Source organism: Lampetra planeri, chromosome 73, assembly GCF_965212315.1.
Source record: "Lampetra planeri chromosome 73, kcLamPlan1.2.h2, whole genome shotgun sequence".
NCBI lineage: Eukaryota > Metazoa > Chordata > Hyperoartia > Petromyzontiformes > Petromyzontidae > Lampetra > Lampetra planeri.
Window position 1 is genome coordinate 740,980 of NC_136178.1, and position 24,575 is coordinate 765,554.

Here is a 24,575-nt window from a genome sequence, read left to right on the forward strand (position 1 = left end):
TATACTGGTGGGAACCACCTGGTTCCACCAACCCACAGGGGATTATTGTGTCCGTCCGTCCTGCATCAAAAAATGGGAGGGGTGGGGCTGGGTGGAGAGGGGAGGGTAAGGAGGGGCTGGGTGGGGAGGGGTGGGGCTGGGTGGGGGGTGGGAGGGGTGGGGCTGGGTGGGGAGGGGCTGGTCACCCCGTGGTGCCCTTATAAACTCAACGTTTCACCTACTCACGCCGGCTTGTGCCCGCCCTCACAGTCGGCCATATTTGCGGAATACACCACGCCGCCGTTGACCCTGGGCCATTGACCGAGCAACCCAACGTTCCTACCAGCTCCCTCCGCAGGAGGAGGAATGTGTTCCGGCGATTCCGGGCGAATCTGGCAAATCCGCTCCAAAGGCTGTATTCAGGTCCGGCGATCCCGGGCCCCGTGTGCGTGGAGCAGCATAGATCGATCATCAGCGTCAAATATTCTACACGGTCCATTACCCACTACATACATTCAACTTCCGACGATGAAAATACTGCACGTGGATAGACAACACCCCAAGGCAGTAGCCATGGAGTCAACATTGGGGGGGCCCAAATCTTTCAGGGGGTCCCCCCCCCCCCCAGAAAAAAAATTCTAAATTTGAAAACGAATTTCCTGCCTAAAATATAAAAAATTCACTAACACATGGGATGGACTTTTTGTTTACAATAATGTCTAATAGTTTATTGTATTACATTGCTCTGTTTTTTTCTTTCTTTACCTTTTCTTTATTCATTGTATGTCATTGCAGAGATTAGGGATTTATAAAGTACAACCATAACCACAATCATATAAACAGAAATCTATGTTATAGCAATTGCTTGGGGGGGACATTTTGAGCATATTTGAATATTGGGGGGGATGCCCCCCCCCCCAATATCTATTATAATTACGGCCTTGCATCACCCCCATGATGAGTCGTCGTCGAGATTGGCGTGGTAAGTAGGGTACAGTAAACACGGCAACTCTTTTAACGCGGGACATTTTTTGTTGCCATTTGTGTGTTAATTTATGCCAGCGTCACACAGTACACACATTGATTTGAAGCTTTCGTGACTGCAGGAATCCATATTCTTTGGTTCTTTCGGTAAAGTCACGTAGATAGGTTCAAAGAAAATAACACACGTTTAAAAACGCTGAAAAGAATGACATGTAACGCCTCAAAAACAATTAATGTCATACAAGAATGTGCAATGATTTGGTGATTATCCGTTTTTACAAATCCGGCACCCACCGACTGATCGACTCGAGGTCTCAGCACGCACGCAGCACACAGTCGACCTGGTGCGGCGCGTAGTGAAATCATCGCCACCGGGGAGACAAAGGCGGCCGGGTGAGGTGCTGGCCACCCACCCCCTCGTGTGCCGTGCCGGCCTCCATAGGTGCTCGCTAACAGCACTTGCCCCTACAGTATGTTACAGGCTATACGGGGGACCTTTGTCTTTGTGTGGCCTTCAAAGGAAAGACACACAAGAGGCGACGTTTCGGGCCAAGGCCCTTCCGAGGAGGTAAGATCCACGCCCGACTTTTATTTCTGCCCAGTCCCACCGGGTTTGCAACGGTAAAACTAAAACTGCGATTAGCAAATTAACGACATTGCAAATCACAGCACAATTTTTGTTTATTCAAAGAATCGGCAATTCTTTAAAACGCATTCCCCGCTTTTACAGCAATCGATTTTAAATCTCGAAGCAGCCTGTAAACAACAACAAAACCACTCGGAAGTAGCGGAAACGCCAAGACGCGTCTCCGTGAGCAAGCGCTGGCGTGGTAGCAGTGCACCACCAGACGTGCCCCCCCCCCCATATCGACACGCACCACCGCCACCACCACCACCACCACCACATAGCGCACTATCTTAAATCACGTTCCAAGTCCCGAGCCACAATCGAGAGCGGTGCTCCTCACCGCAAGGCAACCGCGGGGGTGACCGCTGGGGGGGGGGGGACCCCGCTGGTGGCCTTTGGTGAAGAGCACCGGTCCAGACCGTGAATCCGGCTCTCAATGAAGACTCTGATGACCGCTCTCAAGACTCCAATCTGAGGAAGTGGCTTCAGGAGGTGACACTTCAAGCTCACGTTCCGTTCTTAGTTGGTTCGTTCACAATGGCCACCGGGAATTTGATGTTTTGTGCAACGCTTGCAAGGGGGTTCCTCTGGCTGAAACGAAACTGCGGTGAATTCTCCATGGCAACCAAAACGAACCGCGGTGAATTCTCCATGGCAACCAAAACGAACCGCGGTGAATTCTCCATGGCAACCAAAACGAACTGCGGTGAATTCTCCATGGCAACCAAAACGAAATGCGGTGAATTCTCCATGGCAACCAAAACGAAATGCAGTGAATTCTCCATGGCAACCAAAACGAACTGCGGTGAATTCTCCATGGCAACCAAAACGAACCGCGGTGAATTCTCCATGGCAACCAAAACGAACTGCGGTGAATTCTCCATGGCAACCAAAACGAACCGCGGTGAATTCTCCATGGCAACCAAAACGAAATGCAGTGAATTCTCCATGGCAACCAAAACGAACTGCGGTGAATTATCCATGGCAAACAAAACGAACCGCGGTGAATTCTCCATGGCAACCAAAAAGAACCGCGGTGAATTCTCCATGGCAACCAAAACGAACCGCGGTGAATTCTCCATGGCAACCAAAACGAACCGCGGTGAATTCTCCATGGCAACCAAAACGAACCGCGGTGAATTCTCCATGGCAACCAAAACGAACCACGGTGAATTCTCCATGGCAACCAAAACGAACCGCGGTGAATTCTCCATGGCAACCAAAACGAACCACGGTGAATTCTCCATGGCAACCAAAACGAACCGCAGTGAATTCTCCGCGGGACGATGTCTGGCACGACATAACGCGGCGCGAGCCGAATTCGTGCCACGTCGGAGACCTTCGACGGCTAAACGTTGGTCAGGAGCGAGTCTGGAAAAGTGGCATCGCCGTAACAAGCCAGCAGGTGGGAGTGCTCTTCCTCCTGAAAAGACAGCGTGGGGATTTTGATCACTCACTCACCCACTCGCTTGCTCGCCCGCCTGCCCACCCGCTTGCTCGCTCACCCGCTCGCCCACCCGCTCGCCCACCCGCTCGCCCACCCGCTCGCCCACCCGCTCGCCCGCCCGCTCGCCCACCCGCCCGCTCGCCCATGCGCCCACTCACTTGCCCACCCACTCGTGCACTCACTTGCTCACCCACTCGCCCACTTGTTCACTCACTAACCCACTCACTCACTCACTCGCCCACTCGCTCACTTGCCCACCGACTCACTCGCTCACTCGCCCACCTACTCGCCTGCCCACTTGCTCGCTCGCTCACTCACTCGCCCACTCGCTCACCCACTCGCCCACTCGCTCACTTACCCACTCGCTCACCCACTCACTCACTTACCCACTCGCCCACCCACTCGCTCGCCCACTCACTCACTTACCCACTCGCTCACCCACCCACTCACTGGCCCACCCACTCGCCCGCCCACTCGCTTACCAACTCACCCACACGGTCATTCACTCACCCACTCACTCACTCACTCGCTCGCCCACTCACCCACTCGGTCATTCACTCACCCATTCACTCACTCACACACTCACCCACTCGCTCGCCCACTCGCTCACCCACTCAGTCATTCACTCATCCACTCGCTCACTCACTCACCCATTCGCTCACTCCCTCACTTGTCCACTTGGTCGCCCACTCGCTCACCCACTCACCAACTCGGTCATTCACTCACTCACCCACTCGCTCACTCGCCCACCCACTCGCCAACCCACTCGCTCACCCACTCTCAAGCCCCCTATCAGGGCCACTTACTCGCACACTCACTCACTCACTGACCCACTTGCCCACTCACTCACTCGCCCACTCACCCACTCGCCCACTCGGTCACCTACTCACCCACTCACTTACCCACACGCTCACCCACTCGCTCACTCACTCACTAACCCACTCGCTCACTCGCCCACTTATTTACCCGCTCATTCGCCTAGCCACTCACTCGCTCCTTCACTGACCCACTCGCCCACTCACTCACGCACTCGTCCACTCGCTCACTCACTCACCCACTCACCCACCCACTCACTCGTCCACTCGCTCACTCGCCCACTCGCTCACTCGCCCGCCCACTCGCTCACCCACTAACCCACTCACCCACCCACCCACTCACCCGCACGCCCAGCATGCCTTCCACGTGCGAGATTTCGGTGACAAAGTCCTGCATCCTCAGCCGAAGCGTCTCCTTCTGCTCCTCGGACTCCAGCAGCTTCCCCTTCAGAGTCTGGAGGCAAAGGGCGATGATGGTGACGATTTGCATTGCTCACAGTGCAGCCCAGCGATAGCTCGCCCGCCGGAGACAACTCCGTGGAGAGAGCTCCAGAGCCTTCCCCTCTCTCTCTTCCACGGTCGCCACGTGCCTTTGAGGAGGTCGCAGTGCCCACCGGTTTACCCCACCGCCCGCTACGCAGGAGGCCCTGGGTTCGATCATTTGTAGCAGCTACTGCTGCTGCTACAAATTATCCCCACGTGTGGCGGTGGCGGCAATATAGGCGACGATCGACGATGAACTATCGTCACCATGTGGTGAGAGCCAGGTCCATTCTGAACAAGCGCTGCGCAGGCTTGGTGGGCCTTACCTGGCAAACAACACCTGGAAAAATCAAAGGCCAACTTGTGGTTGAGCCCATGTATACTCCATAATAGAGGTTTTGTTGGGTTAGATCGCGTGAATATACCTGTCTTTAAACCCGCCACCGCCCGACACAGCCAATTAGTAAGGTTTAGTGTCACATAAACAGAACATTGCCAATTCGTTACGAGTGTAATGTGAGGATATATCCGGGTGGTTGATGGATCACACCTCGTTACGATGATTGGCTCTACCGGTCCTGGCCCATAGCCAATGGGGGGAAGTCTAGGGGCGTGGCCCTGACGTAACGGGAAGGTGACATCTGCAAGTAGATGATTGGATCTGCTGGCTTTAGCCACAGCCAATGGGGGGACGAGTCAGGGGCGCGGTCCTGGGATCGTACGATGGAGTCTAGAAGATTCCATGGAGGTTAACCAGGATTGGTGGAAAGGTACCACGTGACCCGGGTATTAAAAGGGGTGGAGACGGACAACACGTGGTCAGATCTGGAACGAACGGAGGGTGAGGCCACGCTGGAGCGGGGTCCAGGCTGCCACGTGGCCGCGCGTGTCTCTCTCTCTCCCTCTCCCTCTCCCTCTCACGCTGACTGTTAGCAGCGTGAAGGAGTAAGATGGGAGTGTTGTGAACGAAAGACAAATAAAGACCGGATTCCAGAAGTCGCTTCCACGACCTATATTACACGAGTACAGCACCAACTGGTCGTGTGTTGGAGAGCCAAGAAACAGCATTTACAATCGGAGTACGACGATTCGCCAGTCATTACAACCAGCTTCATCAGGCGGCAGACAGATTTGCATACTGCTATGCACTTTTTGTGTTTAGTTTGTTGTCGTGTGTGTGTGTAGAACTTCTATCGCACCGCCGTACGTAGCCAACGTAGCTTCGATTGGCTACGTACGCTGCGAAAGAAGTTCAACATAGGTATACGGTGGCTAGGAGATGTTTACTTACCTCGCTTCGTATACAGGAGGTCGTGGGTTCGATCCCGACCCTGACGATGCCTGCTGCTGCTGTATATTTGGAGTCTGCGTCTCTCTCTCATCATCACGGTGACTAGGAGATGTTAACTACCTCGCCTGGTACACAGGAGGTCCTGGGTTCGAACCCGACCCTGACGATGCTTGCTGCTGCTGCTGTGTATTTGGAGTCTGCGTCTCTCTCCCCGTGGTGGTCCCCTGCGTGGATTTGTCCCCGGTTCCTCCGCAACATCACCACGCGCTCAGATTCTTTGGCTGTTGCTATCAATTCCCACGCGATGATGATGATGACAATGATGACAATGATGACAATGATGACGATGATGACGATGATGACGATGATGACAATGATGACGATGGCTATAGGTGCACCGCAGGGTTAGGGCTATAGGGTCCGTCGCTATAGGAGTCGAGGTGGCTATGGGTGCACTACAGGGTTAGGGCTATAGGGTTGACCTATAGGGTCGAGGTGGCTATAGGTGCACTGCAAGGTTAGATGGTGATGATGGTGATGATGATGATGATGATGGTGATAACGGCCTCCTGGTCGAGTCCGTTCGTCGCACGTCCGCTGTGTGGCGGCGGTGGCGGCCGCCCTTGGGCCGGGGGCAAGGCGAGGGGCGAGGGGCCTCACCTCCACGTGAGCGGCGAGCTTCTCGGCCTGCTGACGAGCGCAGGCTTCGCTTCGCCGCAGCTCCGCGGCGCGCTGACGGAGGTCGGCCTCACAGCGCGACGACGCCTCCTCCTTGGCCACCGTCAGGAAACGCACCTGGCAATGTCGTCGTCATAACCATCGTCATCATCGTCAACGTCGTCGTCATCGTTGTTACCGTAGTCATCATCATCGTCATCATCATCAACGTCATCATCATTGTCATCGTCATCATCAACGTCATCATCGTCGTCGTCGTCATCATCATCATCGTCGTCATCATCGTCATCATCATCAACGTCATCATCGTCGTCATCATCATCGTCATCATCATCAACGTCGTCATCATCGTCGTCATCATCATCGTCGTCGTCGTCACCATCGTCATCACCATGGTCATCGTCGTCATCATCGTTATTATCGTCATCATCGTCGTCATCGCCGTCATCATCATCGTTGTCATCATCATCGATGTCATCATCATCGTCATCATCATCTTAAATCATCATCGTCATCATCCTAATCATCATCGTCTTAGCGGTCATTAATGTATACATCATCATTAGTCATCATAGTCATCTCCATCATCATGGCCAACCCACATCACCACCACCAACCCGAACCATCAGAATGATCTCCGTCGTCACAATTGTGGTTATCATGGCGTCTTCATCACCACCACCTTTCTCTTTCATGTCAAGTCGTGTTGGCGTGGCCTGGGGCTGCCTCCTCGCTGCCGCTTGTACAGTGACAGCGGATTCCCGACCTGATCCTCGGCCTCACAGGCGAGTTCCTGGTGCAAGGGTGCCGTTCCAGCCTTCATCAGGGGCCCAACCATCGCCAACGGAACTTGCCCCGACTGTTGTCGAAGGCCTACGCGGTGGTGGAACCTTTGTCTTTGTGAGTGAGGGCGAGGCGAACTGTGAGGAGCGGTGGCGCAGCGGTTAGCGCTACGAACCCGGCGACCCGAGCTCGATTCCCGCTCACGGCCAACGCCGGTGGCGATGATCTTAACCGGTCCTGGATCTCCCCTAGGTCGACTCGGCCTCAAATTAGTACCCGGTGCATCGCCACTGGGGGAGACAAAGGCGGCCTCCCCCTCGTGTGCCGTTCCGGCCTCGGTCGGTGCTGCTCGCTAACAGCACTTGCCCCTGCAGTCTGTTACAGGCTACACGGGGGATCTTTGTCTTTGTGAGGGCAAGATGTGCTGAGTGGAGGCGAACCTGCGATTCGAGGTCAGCGGCTCGGCCCTCCGACCGTCTCAGCTCGGCCCTCAAGCGCTGCAGCTCCCCCTGCAGGTCGCGGATGCTGCAGCGCAAACACAGACCACCACTCAGCATCCTCACCACCCTCACCACTCACTACAGACCACCACTCAGCACCCTCACCACTCAGCACCCTCACCACTCACCACCCTCACCACTCACTACAGACCACCACTCAGCACCACTCAGCACCCTCACCACCCTCACCACTCACCACTCAGCACCCTCATCACTCAGCACCCTCACCACTCACCACCCTCACCACTCACCACTCACCACCCTCACCACTCACCACCACTCACCACCCTCACCACCACTCACCACCCTCAGCACTCACCACTCAGCACCCTCACCACTCACCACCACTCACTAGAGAGCACCACTCAGCACCCTCACCACTCACCACCACTCACCACTCAGCACCCTCACCACTCACCACCACTCACCACTCAGCACCCTCACCACTCTCACCACTCAGCACCCTCACCACTCACCACCACTCACCACTCTCACCACTCAGCACCCTCACCACTCTCACCACCCTCACCACAGACTACACGCAGCGTCACTCACCACCCTCACCATCGACTGCACTCACCACCCTCACCATCGACAAGTCAACGTCATCCCTCCAGAGTCAATACTCGGCCCCGGCCATAGGAAAGTGGAATGCCCACCACTGGCTCTGCAGCGAGTGGCATAAAAATCGCTCCCACTCCCAACGCCGACCGGAACGCCTTGGAAGATGCCACCGTCGCCACCACACGTGCCCCTACGCGCCACCTCACGTGCCCCTACGCGCCACCGCACGTGCCCCTACGCGCCACCTCACGTGCCCCTACGCGCCACCGCACGTGCCCCTACGCGCCACCGCACGTGCCCCTACGCGCCACCGCACGTGCCCCTACGCGCCACCGCACGTGCCCCTACGCGCCACCGCACGTGCCCCTACGCGCCACCTCACGTGCCCCTACGCGCCACCGCACGTGCCCCTACGCACCACCGCACGTGCCCCTACGCGCCACCGCACGTGCCCCTACGCGCCACCTCACGTGCCCCTACGCGCCACCACACGTGCCCCTACGCGCCACCGCACGTGCCCCTACGCGCCACCGCACGTGCCCCTACGCGCCACCTCACGTGCCCCTACGCGCCACCGCACGTGCCCCTACGCGCCACCGCACGTGCCCCTACGCGCCACCTCACGTGCCCCTACGCGCCACCGCACGTGCCCCTACGCGCCACCGCACGTGCCCCTACGCGCCACCTCACGTGCCCCTACGCGCCATGCTGCTGGCGTGGACCGTGTGGGTGCCGAGCGGGGGTAGCGCTCAGGAACGTGCTCCACTCTCCGTCTGCACGGACGCTGGGACCGGCACCGCCTCACGGAGCCGGCCGTAGCTCGCTGGAGGTGCGAGGGAAGGACAACAAACTAAGCTCATAAAGCAGATTCTAGATTTGAAGCTTTCGTGACTGCAAGGATTCATACTCTTAGGTCTTTTCGGTAAAGTCACGTGGGTAAAAACAAATAATAAAAATAATAGAAATAATAATAGAAATAAAACTATAAATCACGACGTTTCGGAGGCAACACAAGTCTCCGTCATCAGGTGGGACCGTCACAGCCAGATTTACTGAATCAAAACACTGTATCAATACACTGTATCAATACTGTATCAATACACTGTATCATGGTTGCTTTGCATGATAATTAATCTATGACGCCAATGTCTTGGGAACTGATTGGCCTACACCACAGACAGCAGCAGCAGCCTTCTCCACGGTCCAGGCTCACCGCCCGTGTAGCGGCCGCCGCCCTACTCGGCTGGGACGTTACCGTGTCAGCCGCCCCTACTCGGCTGGGACGTTACCGTGTCATCCGCCCTACTCGGCTGGGACGTTACCGTGTCAGCCGCCCTACTCGGCTGGGACGTTACCGTGTCAGCTGCCCTACTCGGCTGGGACGTTACCGTGTCAGCCGCCCTACTCGGCTGGGACGTTACCGTGTCAGCCGCCCTACTCGGCTGGGACGTTACCGTGTCAGCAGCAACCGCCCTACTCGGCTGGGACGTTACCGTGTCAGCCGCCCCTACTCGGCTGGGACGTTACCGTGTCAGCCGCCCTACTCGGCTGGGACGTTACCGTGTCAGCGGCAGCCGCCCTACTCGGCTGGGACGTTACCGTGTCAGCCGCCCCACTCGGCTGGGACGTTACCGTGTCAGCCGCCCTACTCGGCTGGGACGTTACCGTGTCAGCCGCCCTACTCGGCTGGGACGTTACCGTGTCAGCTGCCCTACTCGGCTGGGACGTTACCGTGTCAGCAGCAACCGCCCTACTCGGCTGGGACGTTACCGTGTCAGCCGCCCTACTCGGCTGGGACGTTACCGTGTCAGCCGCCCTACTCGGCTGGGACGTTACCGTGTCAGCCGCCCTACTCGGCTGGGACGTTACCGTGTCAGCCGCCCTACTCGGCTGGGAAGTTACCGTGTCAGCCGCCCTACTCGGCTGGGACGTTACCGTGTCAGCCGCCCTACTCGGCTGGGACGTTACCGTGTCAGCAGCAACCGCCCTACTCGGCTGGGACGTTACCGTGTCAGCCGCCCTACTCGGCTGGGACGTTACCGTGTCAACGGCAGCTGCCCCTACTCGGCTGGGACGTTACCGTGTCAGCCGCCCCTACTCGGCTGGGACGTTACCATGTCAGCCGCCCTACTCGGCTGGGACGTTACCGTGTCAGCGGCAGCCGCCCTACTCGGCTGGGACGTTACCGTGTGCAGGTACAGCTGCTCCTACTCGGCTGGGACGTTACCGTGTCAGCTGCCCTACTCGGCTGGGACGTTACCGTGTCAGCCGCCCTACTCGGCTGGGACGTTACCGTGTCAGCCGCCCCACTCGGCTGGGACGTTACCGTGTCAGCCGCCCTACTCGGCTGGGACGTTACCGTGTCAGCCGCCCTACTCGGCTGGGACGTTACCGTGTCAGCTGCCCTACTTGGCTGGGACGTTACCGTGTCAGCCGCCCTACTCGGCTGGGACGTTACCGTGTCAGCCGCCCTACTCGGCTGGGACGTTACCGTGTCAGCCGCCCTACTCGGCTGGGACGTTACCGTGTCAGCCGCCCTACTCGGCTGGGACGTTACCGTGTCAGCTGCCCTACTCGGCTGGGACGTTACCGTGTCAGCTGCAGCCGCCCCACTCGGCTGGGACGTTACCGTGTCAGCCGCCCTACTCGGCTGGGACGTTACCGTGTCAGCCGCCCTACTCGGCTGGGACGTTACCGTGTCAGCCGCCCTACTCGGCTGGGACGTTACCGTGTCAGCCGCCCTACTCGGCTGGGACGTTACCGTGTCAGCCGCCCTACTCGGCTGGGACGTTACCGTGTCAGCCGCCCTACTCGGCTGGGACGTTACCGTGCCAGCCGCCCTACTCGGCTGGGACGTTACCATGTTAGCCGCCCTACTCGGCTGGGACGTTACCGTGTCAGCCGCCCTACTCGGCTGGGACGTTACCGTGTCAGCCGCCCTACTCGGCTGGGACGTTACCGTGTCAGCTGCCCTACTCGGCTGGGACGTTACCGTGTCAGCGGCAGCCGCCCTACTCGGCTGGGACGTTACCGTGTGCAGGTGCTCTCCAGGAGGGTGGCGACGCGGTCCGCATCGGAGCCTCCAGAGTCCGCGAGGCTCCCCACTGTGCGGCACCAACAACACGGCACGCGGAAGCAGCAGCATCAGCAGTAGCAGCATCATCATCAGCAGTGGCAGCAGCATCAGCAGTAGCATCAACACGGCACGCGGAAGCAGCAGCATCAGCAGTGGCAGCATCATCAGCAGTAGCTACATCATCAACAGCAGCAGCAGCATCATCAGCAGCAGAAGTATCAGCAGTGGCAGCATCATCAGCAGTAGCTACATCATCAGCAGTAGCTGCATCATCATCAGCAGCAGCATCAGCAGTAGCATCATCATCAGCAATAGAAGCAGCATTAGCAGTAGCAGCAGCATCATCATCAGCAGTAGCAGCATCATCATCAGTAGTAGCAGCAGCATCATCAGCAGTAGCTACATCATCAGCAGTAGCTGCATCATCATCAGCAGCAGCATCAGCAGTAGCATCATCATCAGCAATAGAAGCAGCATTAGCAGTAGCAGCAGCATCATCATCAGCAGTAGCAGCATCATCATCAGCAGTAGCAGCAGCATCATCAGCAGTAGCAGCAGCATCAGCAGTAGCATCAGCAGTAGCAGCAGCATCATCAGCAGTAGCAGCAGCATCAGCAGTAGCATCTTCAGCAGTAGCAGCAGCATCATCATCAGCAGCAGCAGCATCAGCAGTAGCATCATCAGCTAGTAGCAGCAGCATCAGCAGTAGTAGCATCATCAGCAGTAGCAGCATCATCATCAGCAGTAGCAGCAGCATCAGCAGTAGCAGCATCAGCATCAGCAGCATCAGCATCAGCAGCATCATCAGCATCAGCAGCATCAGCAGCATCAGCAGCAGTAGCTGCATCATCAGCAGTAGCTGCATCATCATCAGCAGCATCATCAGCAGTAGCTGCATCATCAGCAGCAGCATCATTATCATCAGCAGTAGCTGCATCATCAGCAGCAGCATCATTATCATCAGCAGCATCATCAGCAGTAGCTGCATCATCATCAGCAGTATCTGCATCATCAGCAGTAGCTGCATCATCATCAGCAGTATCTGCATCATCAGCAGCAGCTGCATCATCATCAGCAGCATCTGCATCATCATCAGCAGCAGCTGCATCATCATCAGCAGCAGCTGCATCATCATCAGCAGCAGCTGCATCATCATCAGCAGTATCTGCATCATCATCAGCAGCAGCTGCATCATCATCAGCAGCAGCTGCATCATCATCAGCAGCAGCTGCATCATCAGCAGCATCTGCATCATCATCAGCAGCATCTGCATCATCATCAGCAGCAGCTGCATCATCGTCCGTAGCGGTTCGGCTCATTGTGCTTCACCAGGTGAGGTCTCTTCGTGCGGCCTGCAGGACGGAGGAGAGCCCTTTGCAAGAGTGACTGACCTGGCATCTCCAATAGTGGCAACATACAATTACATAAAGCACAGCAACAAAGCACAGCAGCAAAGCGCAGCAGCAAAACGCAGCAGCAGCAAAGTACAGCAGCAAAACGCAGCAGCAAGGCAAAGATAAATGAGGACAAAAACAGAGGCAAGCGCTTTACACGAGGAATGGAAAATACTCCGCCAACAAAAGTCCACGGTCAACCAAAGTAAAAAAAACCCATTAAATTCCCTGGGACCTTTAATGTCAGTTATCAAAGTATGAAAAAATAAGAAAAGGTTTGTTACCTCTTGACCTAAAGCTTCCGTGACTGCAGGAATTCGTATTCGTGGGGTATTTCGGTAAAGCCACGGAGATAGAAAAGTTATTAAATTATCACGACGTCTCGATCTCAACACGGGCAATCGTCCTCAGGTGAAAAAAATCAGCGAGAGAGCTGACGAGGCAGAAAGACCCAAACAGTAGGTTTGTTTCTCTGTATGGCAATAAAACAACAGCAGGAGTTGCGGTCAGATGTCCAAACACCAAATAGATTCTAGATTTTGCAAGGGATCAAGTTCCTGCGCTAACTTTTGGCGTTGTTCTCTGGTCTGACGCTGGTGCTGAGACGAGGCCATTAAGAAGGCTGCTGCTGGCTCTGGTGGAGGCCAACCAGTTTCAAAGACGATGCCATTAAATGTTCTATAATTATCAGAGCCACGTTTGTTGCATGTTCAACACAAGCACTGTGGGTGGTTCATGCAGTAACCACAATTCCTTGCGAAAGGTTGAATCCATTTGGTGTTTGAACGTCTTCGCACAACTCCTGCTGTTTTATTGCTAGCAAGCTAAACAACAAACCCATCCCTCGATCTTTTCGTGGTTAAATTCCCTGCAGCAGGAGTCGGCTTTGAGCAGACCAACCTCGCGATGGAGCCCAACTCGACCAGGGCGGCGTTCACCGTGGACCAGACGCAGTGTGACCACCGGGCTGCCAAGGTTGGGAATGGGCTCCCACAAACCTTTGTGACGCCGATCGGAGGTGGCTCTCCGCACGTTCATCTCCCGCTCCATCTCCTCCACCACCTCGTCGTCCTGCCTCTTTCTCTCCGCCTCTCTCTCCCGCTCCTCCGCGAGTCTCTCCCGCTCCTCCCTGCATCTCTCCCGCTCCACCCTGCATCTCTCCGTGTCCTCCGCGATTCTCTCCCGCTCCTCCCTGAGTCTCTCCGTCTCCTCCCTGCATCTCTCCAACTCCTCCCTGAGTCTCACTGTCTCCTCCCTCTCGCGCTGCAGCTGCTCCTCGGCACGGCGCGCCGCCTCGCGCTCCGCTCCCAGCGCCTCCGTGGTGCGCACGAGATCCCTACGGCACGCGCGGAGCAGGGGGGACACGCGGAGAGACACGCGGAGACACGTGGAGAGACACGGAGAGACACGCGGAGACACGTGGAGGGACACGCGGAGACACGCGGAGAGACACGCGGAGACACGTGGAGGGACACGCGGAGAGACACACGGAGAGACACGGAGAGACACGGAGAGACACGCGGAGACACGTGGAGGGACACGCGGAGACACGTTGAGACACGTGGAGAGACACGCGGAGACACGCGGAGAGAGTCGGAGAGACACGGAGAGACACGCGGAGGGACACGCGGAACGGAGAGACACGGAGAGACAGGCGGAGACACATGGAGGGACACGCGGAGGGACACGTGGAGACACACGGAGAGACACGGAGAGACACGGAGAGACACGGAGAGACACGCGGAGACACATAGAGGGACACGCGGAACGGAGAGACATGGAGAGACACGCGAAGACACGTGGAGGGACACGCGGAGACACACGGAGACATACGGAGAGACACGGAGAGACACGCGGAGACACGTGGAGGGACACGCCGCACGGAGAGACAGTGAGAGATAAAGAGACAGACACACGAGACACGGAGGCATGGACAGACACACAGACACACCACAACAACAACCGCCATTCGCCACTAAGTGGGGGTGACATCACCACGGCGCTTGTGCCAGGCTATGTGCATGTTAAGGTCACGTGAAGTGTCGAACGCCCGCTGGCAGGAGGTCTCGGGACAGACCCAGGTGCCGTGGGTCGACTGACTGAGATGACTGGCCGATGCACAACCTGTGCACCCTACTGTGCCAACTTGCTGTGTTTCGGCTACCCGGCGCTCCGCTCGTTGTTGTGAGTGTCGCTCCTCTGCCCTCCAAAGAGGCCGATCTTGACACCGCTGGTACCAGTCATCATCAAGTCCGCTCAGCTCCACATCCTCCTGTACCACATCACTCCATCTCTTCTCTAGCCCATGCCGCGCCCGTTTAGCCCCCTCTATCCAGCCAAAAGCTGTTTAGGCATGCGGTGGCTGGGCATGTGGGCTACATGACCCAGCCAATGCAGCCTTGCCTGCCGGAGGAGCTCACCGATGGGACTTTGCCCAGATCTTTCAAGGATTTGTGAGCTCCTCACACAATCCAGCCTGGCTAAACCCAGGATGGATTGTAGGCAGGCCAGCCTGAATGTTTCTAACCGGCAAAGATGTTCCATTAGGGGGGTCCACGTTTCGTAAGCATAAAGGGAGGGCATGGCCATGGCCCAGAAGACCCAAACCGTATTGTGGAGCGACAGACCAGGTAGCTTCCACACAGCGTTATGCAACCGATGAAAAGATAATGCCACTCGACTGATTCGGAGTGAGACCTCTGCTGTTAAACCGTAGCAGGTCATGAGCACACTGCCCAGGTATGGGAAACTCTCCACTCTCTCCACAACTGCCCCATCACCAATTGGGAGTTGTGGGGATGGAGTGTCTGATGGTACAAAATACCCAGGCAGGTGCTTGGTTTTGGTGGGGCTGATGGCAAGGCCCCACCTCTTAGTGGCAAGCTCCAGGTTCAGCAGCACCGCCTCCAACTCCTCTGAGTGAGCAGCAATCACCAGATCATCAGCATACATAATATGGTTGACCAATAGGAAGCCATTCCTTGACCGCACCCAGACATCAATCATCCTCCCATTGTATCTGTATCAGATGGAAATCCCTCCGGTACAGCCATCAAAGGCTTCACGAATTACGTGGTCAAAATAGATGTTAAATAATGTGGGAGCCAGAGTATAACTCTGTCACAACCCCAAGGTGAACAGGGAATGGCTCCGACTCCCGGCCTCATATTTTTACCTGGGCCTGCTCACCATCGTGAAGGCCCCTAATGATTGTGAGCAGAGAGTCAGGGACAGGGATATCAATCATCACTCCAAAAGCACGAAGAACAGAGACACACACCAACAACAACCGCCATTCGCCACTAAGTGGCGGTGACGTCACCACGACGCTTGTGCCAGGCTATGTGCACCTTGAGGCCACGTGAAGTGTCGAACGCCCGCTGGCAGGAGGTCACGGGGCAGACCCAGCAGGTGCCACGGGTCGACTGACCGAGATGACCGAGACGAGTGGCTGATGCACCACCTGTGCGCCCTACTGTACCAACTTGCTGTGCTTTAGCCACCCGGCCAAGACACATACATAGAGTCAGAGACAGACGCACCGAGACACGGAGGCACGCATGTGGAGACAGAGACACAAAGGCGTGGAGACAGGATGATGAGACTTAGGGTCTGTACGCCGTGCCTGTGTGCGTCTACCAGTCTATTGATTTCTTTAGAAGTCGATGCGCCTCTGCGCAAGTCCGGATAGAAACCAGTTATTTTTTTCTGTGCCTCTGAAACGCAAGCGACGCGCGGGTTGGAGTGGAAGTCCCCAACGAGTGGGCGAACCCGAGTATCCGCAAGCAACCCCCTTCTGTTCCAGCAGCCGCTGTTCCCGACACCTGCAGCGGGCGAAGAGACATCGGAAGGCAACGCCACCAAACCGACGGGGCGCTCCAAGAAGATCGTCGTGGCGTGACGGAGCGGGCGGGCGGGAGAGCGATCGAGCGAGTGAGTGGGAGGGCGAGTCAGCGGGCGAGTGGGAGAGTGAGCGGGCGATCGAGCAATCAAGCGAGTGGGAGGGCGAGTGAGCGGGCGAGTGGGAGAGCGAGTGAGCGGGCGAGTGGGAAAGCGAGCGAGTGAGTGAGTGAGTGGGCGAGTGAGCGGGCGAGCGGGAGAGCGAGTGAGTGGGAGAGCGAGTGAGCAGGCGAGCGGGCGAGTGAGTGGGCGATCGAGCGATCAAGCGAGTGAGCGGGAGAGCGAGTGAGTGGGCGAGTGAGCGGGAGAGCGAGTGAGCGAGTGAGTGAGCGAGCGATCGAGTGAGTGAGCGGGAGAGCGGGCGGGGAGGTACCTGAAGAGGGTCTCTGCAAGCCGCAGGCTCTCCCTGCCCAGGTGCTGGTCGTAGCCCAGCTGGTCCAGGCGTTTGCGCAGCTGGGAGTAGCGAGCGTCCGAACTCGTCGGCGTTGTTGGCGGCGTCGTCATCGTTTGCACCTCCCGGCCGTCACCTGGGAGGTCAAAGAGAGCCCGGGTGACCGCTAGGAGGTGTTGACTACCTCGCCTGGTACACAGGAGGTCGTGGGTTCGATCCCGACCTCTGACGATGCCTGACAGTCATTTGAACCTGACAGCCACGAGAGGCAGAAAGAGACTGAGACACAGAGAGATACAGACAGACTACCTCACTACCTCACTCACTACCTCACTCACTACCTCACTCACTCACTACCTCACTCACTACCTCACTCACTACCTCACTCACTCACTACCTCACTCACTACCTCACTCACTACCTCACTCACTACCTCACTACCTCACTACCTCACTCACTCACTACCTCACTCACTACCTCACTCACTACCTCACTCACTACCTCACTACCTCACTCACTACCTCACTCACTACCTCACTCACTACCTCACTCACTCACTACCTCACTCACTCACTACCTCACTCACTCACTACCTCACTCACTCACTCACTACCTCACTACCTCACTCACTACCTCACTACCTCACTCACTACCTCACTACCTCACTCACTACCTCACTCACTACCTCACTCACTACCTCACTCACTCACTACCTTACTCACTACCTCACTCACTACCTCACTCACTCACTACCTCACTCACTCACTCACTACCTCACTACCTCACTCACTACCTCACTACCTCACTCACTACCTCACTACCTCACTACCTCACTCACTACCTCACTCACTACCTCACTCACTACCTCACTCACTCACTACCTTACTCACTACCTCACTCACTACCTCACTCACTCACTACCTCACTCACTCACTCACTACCTCACTACCTGACTCACTACCTCACTCACTACCTCACTCACTCACTACCTCACTCACTACCTCACTCACTACCTCACTCACTCACTACCTCACTCACTACCTCACTCACTACCTCACTCACTCACTACCTCACTCACTACCTCACTCACTACCTCACTCACTCACTACCTCACTCACTACCTCACTCACTACCTCACTCACTCACTACCTCACTCACTACCTCACTCACTCACTCGCTCACTCACTACCTCACTACCTCACTCACTCACTACCTCACTCACTACCTCACTCACTCACTACCTCACTCACTACCTCACTCACTACCTCACTCACTCACTACCTCACTCACTCACTACCTCACTACCTCACTCACTACCTCACTACCTCACTACCTCACTCACTACCTCACTCACTCACTACCTCACTCACTACCTCACTCACTACCTCACTCACTACCTCACTCACTCACTACCTCACTCACTACCTCACTCACTACCTCACTCACTCACTACCTCACTCACTACCTCACTCACTCACTCACTACCTCACTCACTACCTCACTCACTACCTCACTACCTCACTCACTCACTCACTACCTCACTACCTCACTCACTACCTCACTCACTCACTACCTCACTCACTCACTACCTCACTCACTCACTACCTCACTCACTACCTCACTCACTACCTCACTCACTACCTCACTCACTCACTACCTCACTCACTCACTACCTCACTCACTACCTCACTCACTACCTCACTACCTCACTCACTCACTACCTCACTCACTACCTCACTCACTCGCTCACTCACTACCTCACTACCTCACTCACTCACTACCTCACTCACTACCTCACTCACTACCTCACTCACTCACTACCTCACTCACTACCTCACTCACTCACTACCTCACTCACTACCTCACTACCTCACTCACTACCTCACTACCTCACTCACTACCTCACTCACTACCTCACTCACTACCTCACTACCTCACTCACTACCTCACTACCTCACTCACTACCTCACTCACTACCTCACTCACTCACTACCTCACTCACTACCTCACTCACTACCTCACTCACTACCTCACTCACTCACTACCTCACTCACTACCTCACTCACTCACTACCTCACTCACTACCTCACTCACTCACTACCTCACTCACTCACTACCTCACTCACTCACTACCTCACTCACTCACTACCTCACTCACTACCTCACTACCTCACTCACTACCTCACTACCTCACTCACTACCTCACTACCTCACTACCTCACTCACTACCTCACTCACTACCTCACTACCTCACTCACTCACTACCTCACTCACTACCTCACTCACTCACTACCTCACTCACTCACTACCTCACTCACTCACTACCTCACTCACTACCTCACTCACTCACTACCTCACTCACTCACTACCTCACTCACTCACTACCTCACTCACTCACTACCTCACTCACTACCTCACTCACTCACTACCTCACTCACTACCTCACTCACTACCTCACTCACTCACTCACTCACTACCTCACTCACTCACTACCTCACTCACTCACTACCTCACTCACTCACTACCTCACTCGCTCACTCACTACCTCACTACCTCACTCACTACCTCACTCACTCACTACCTCACTCACTCACTACCTCACTCACTCACTACCTCACTCACTACCTCACTCACTCACTACCTCACTCACTACCTCACTCACTCACTACCTCACTCACTCACTTCCTCACTCACTCACTACCTCACTCACTACCTCACTCACTCACTACCTCACTCACTCACTCACTACCTCACTCACTACCTCACTCACTACCTCACTCACTCACTACCTCACTACCTCACTCACTCACTACCTCACTCACTACCTCACTCACTACCTCACTCACTCACTACCTCACTCACTCACTACCTCACTCACTCACTACCTCACTCACTCACTACCTCACTCACTACCTCACTCACTACCTCACTCACTCACTACCTCATTCACTACCTCACTCACTACCTCACTCACTCACTACCTCACTCACTCACTACCTCACTCACTCACTACCTCACTCACTACCTCACTCACTCACTACCTCACTCACTACCTCACTCACTCACTACCTCACTCACTCACTTCCTCACTCACTCACTACCTCACTCACTACCTGACTCACTCACTACCTCACTCACTCACTCACTACCTCACTCACTACCTCACTCACTACCTCACTCACTACCTCACTCACTCACTCACTACCTCACTACCTCACTACCTCACTCACTACCTCACTACCTCACTCACTACCTCACTCACTCACTCACTACCTCACTACCTCACTCACTACCTCACTCACTCACTACCTCACTCACTCACTACCTCACTCACTCACTACCTCACTCACTACCTCACTCACTACCTCACTCACTACCTCACTCACTCACTACCTCACTCACTCACTACCTCACTCACTACCTCACTCACTACCTCACTACCTCACTCACTCACTACCTCACTCACTACCTCACTCACTCGCTCACTCACTACCTCACTACCTCACTCACTCACTACCTCACTCACTACCTCACTCACTACCTCACTCACTCACTACCTCACTCACTACCTCACTCACTACCTCACTCACTCACTACCTCACTCACTACCTCACTACCTCACTCACTACCTCACTACCTCACTCACTACCTCACTCACTACCTCACTCACTACCTCACTACCTCACTCACTACCTCACTACCTCACTCACTACCTCACTCACTACCTCACTCACTCACTACCTCACTCACTACCTCACTCACTACCTCACTCACTACCTCACTCACTCACTACCTCACTCACTACCTCACTCACTCACTACCTCACTCACTACCTCACTCACTCACTACCTCACTCACTCACTACCTCACTCACTCACTACCTCACTCACTCACTACCTCACTCACTACCTCACTACCTCACTCACTACCTCACTACCTCACTCACTACCTCACTCACTACCTCACTACCTCACTCACTCACTACCTCACTCACTACCTCACTCACTCACTACCTCACTCACTCACTACCTCACTCACTCACTACCTCACTCACTACCTCACTCACTACCTCACTCACTCACTACCTCACTCACTCACTACCTCACTCACTCACTACCTCACTCACTCACTACCTCACTCACTACCTCACTCACTACCTCACTCACTCACTACCTCACTCACTACCTCACTCACTACCTCACTCACTCACTACCTCACTCACTACCTCACTCACTACCTCACTCACTCACTACCTCACTCACTACCTCACTCACTACCTCACTCACTCACTCACTACCTCACTCACTACCTCACTCACTCACTACCTCACTCACTCACTACCTCACTCACTCACTACCTCACTCACTACCTCACTCACTCACTACCTCACTCACTACCTCACTCACTCACTACCTCACTCACTCACTTCCTCACTCACTCACTACCTCACTCACTACCTCACTCACTCACTACCTCACTCACTCACTCACTACCTCACTCACTCACTACCTCACTCACTACCTCACTCACTACCTCACTCACTCACTACCTCACTACCTCACTCACTCACTACCTCACTCACTACCTCACTCACTACCTCACTCACTCACTACCTCACTCACTCACTACCTCACTCACTCACTACCTCACTCACTCACTACCTCACTCACTACCTCACTCACTACCTCACTCACTACCTCATTCACTACCTCACTCACTACCTCACTCACTCACTACCTCACTCACTCACTACCTCACTCACTCACTACCTCACTCACTACCTCACTCACTCACTACCTCACTCACTACCTCACTCACTCACTACCTCACTCACTCACTTCCTCACTCACTCACTACCTCACTCACTACCTCACTCACTCACTACCTCACTCACTCACTCACTACCTCACTCACTACCTCACTCACTACCTCACTCACTACCTCACTCACTCACTCACTACCTCACTACCTCACTCACTCACTACCTCACTCACTACCTCACTCACTCACTCACTCACTACCTCACTACCTCACTCACTACCTCACTCACTCACTACCTCACTCACTCACTACCTCACTCACTCACTACCTCACTCACTCACTACCTCACTCACTCACTACCTCACTCACTACCTCACTCACTACCTCACTCACTACCTCACTCACTCACTACCTCACTCACTCACTACCTCACTCACTACCTCACTCACTCACTACCTCACTCACTACCTCACTCACTCACTACCTCACTCACTCACTTCCTCACTCACTCACTACCTCACTCACTACCTCACTCACTCACTACCTCACTCACTCACTCACTACCTCACTCACTACCTCACTCACTACCTCACTCACTACCTCACTCACTCACTACCTCACTCACTCACTCACTACCTCACTACCTCACTCACTCACTACCTCACTCACTACCTCACTACCTCACTCACTACCTCACTCACTCACTCACTACCTCACTACCTCACTCACTCACTCACTACCTCACTCACTCACTACCTCACTACCTCACTCACTCACTACCTCACTCACTCACTCACTACCTCACTACCTCACTCACTACCTCACTACCTCACTCACTACCTCACTCACTCACTACCTCACTACCTCACTCACTCACTACCTCACTCACTCACTACCTCACTCACTCACTACCTCACTCACTCACTACCTCACTCACTCACTACCTCACTCACTCACTACCTCACTCACTACCTCACTCACTCACTACCTCACTCACTACCTCACTCACTCACTACCTCACTACCTCACTCACTCACTACCTCACTCACTCACTCACTACCTCACTACCTCACTCACTCACTACCTCACTCACTACCTCACTACCTCACTCACTACCTCACTCACTCACTACCTCACTACCTCACTCACTACCTCACTCACTCACTACCTCACTCACTCACTACCTCACTCACTCACTACCTCACTCACTCACTACCTCACTACCTCACTCACTCACTACCTCACTCACTACCTCACTCACTCACTTCCTCACTCACTCACTACCTCACTCACTACCTCACTCACTCACTACCTCACTCACTCACTCACTACCTCACTCACTACCTCACTCACTCACTACCTCACTCACTCACTCACTACCTCACTCACTCACTACCTCACTCCGCGCTCTCCGCTTACCGCCAAACACCTTCAAATTCGGCGGCACCTCGCCCGCTGAAGCGATTATCGATTCACACTTGCGCTGTATAGATTCTCGATTCCCACCGGGAACTGTATCGACTCTCGAGTCAGACAATGGCTGTATCGTTTCCTTTAAAATAATCGATTCTCGGTCACGTTTCGGCTGTGCCGATTCGATTTTGTTTCTCGGATTGATTCCAGCTGTGCCGATTCATGTTTAACGGATCGATTCGTCCAACGAAGAAACATAATCTGAGAATCTGCAGCCCTTGCACTGCAGCGGGAATCCGATGAGCTGTGAAGCTCTTTGCGTGCCACAGATGTCGAGTAGAGGGCGGGGAAGGGGGTGACACGGGGTCAGAACTTCACGCAGACAAACACGACGGCAGTGCACACACAGACAGACACACACCGACACACACACAGACAACAACAACCGCCATTCGCCACTAAGTGGCGGTGACGTCACCACGACGCTTGTGCCAGGCCATGTGCACCTTGAGGCCACGTGAAGTGTCGAACGCCCGCTGGCAGGAGGTGACGGGGCAGACCCAGGTGCCACGGGTCGACTGACCGAGATGACCGAGATGACTGGCTGATGCACCACCTGTGCCCCCCACTGTACCAACTTGCTGTGCTTTAGCCACCCGGCGCTCCGCTCGTTGTTGTGAGCGTCGCTCCTCCGCCCTCCGTTGTTGTTGGAGGGCGACTGCCTCCAACTGCCCAGTAGTGTCCTTCACGAGCCTCCTCCACAGAGGCCGATCTTGACACCGCTGTTACCAGTCATCGGCAAGTCTACTCAGCTCCACGTCCTCATGTACCACATCACTCCATATCTTCTCTAGCCCGTGCCGTGCCCGTTTAGCCCCCTCGATCCGGCCGAACAAAAGCTGTTTAGGCATGCGGTGGCTGGGCATGCGGGCTACATGACCCAGCCAACGCAGCCTTGCCTGCCGGAGGAGCTCACCGATAGGACTTTGCCCAGATCTTTCAAGAATTTGTGAGCTCCTCACACAATCCAGCCTGGTTAAACCCAGGATGGATCGTAGGCAGGCCAGCCTAAATGTTTCCAACCGGCGAAGATGCTCCAAGCGTAGAGAAGGGAGGGAATGACCGTGGCCGAGAAAACCTGACGCTTCATGCGGAGTGACAGACCAGGTAGCTTCCACACAGCGTTACGCAACCAATGAAAATATATTGCCGCTCGACTGATTCGGAGTGAGACCTCTGCTGTTAAACTGGATCCGGTCATAAGCACACTGCCCAGGTATGGGAAACTCTCCACTCTCCACAACTGCCTCATCACCGATTGGGAGTTGTGGGGGTGGAGTGTCCAATGGTACAAAATACCCAGGCAGGTGCTTAGTTTTGGTGGGGCTGATGGTAAGGCCCCACCTCTTAGTGGCACGCTCCAGTCTCAGCAGCAGCGTCTCCAACTCCTCTTCTGAATGAGCAGCTATTACCAAATCATCGGCATAT

General features: G+C 55.2%; 1 protein-coding gene across 1 annotated transcript; it reads right to left on the reverse strand.

Moving 5' to 3' along the window:
- Positions 1-1,626: 1,626 nt before the first annotated feature.
- Positions 1,627-23,197, reverse strand: LOC144737736 (uncharacterized). The gene is made up of 8 exons (XM_078620589.1): positions 23,094-23,197; positions 16,896-17,049; positions 13,621-13,958; positions 11,184-11,256; positions 7,529-7,613; positions 6,288-6,422; positions 4,197-4,307; positions 1,627-3,014 (listed from the first exon to the last, which is right to left on the reverse strand). The coding sequence occupies exons 2-8, from the start codon at positions 17,024-17,026 to the stop codon at positions 2,940-2,942; spliced, it is 948 nt and encodes a 315-aa protein (XP_078476715.1). The 5' UTR covers positions 17,027-17,049; positions 23,094-23,197; the 3' UTR covers positions 1,627-2,939.
- Between the last annotated feature and the right edge of the window lie 1,378 nt (positions 23,198-24,575).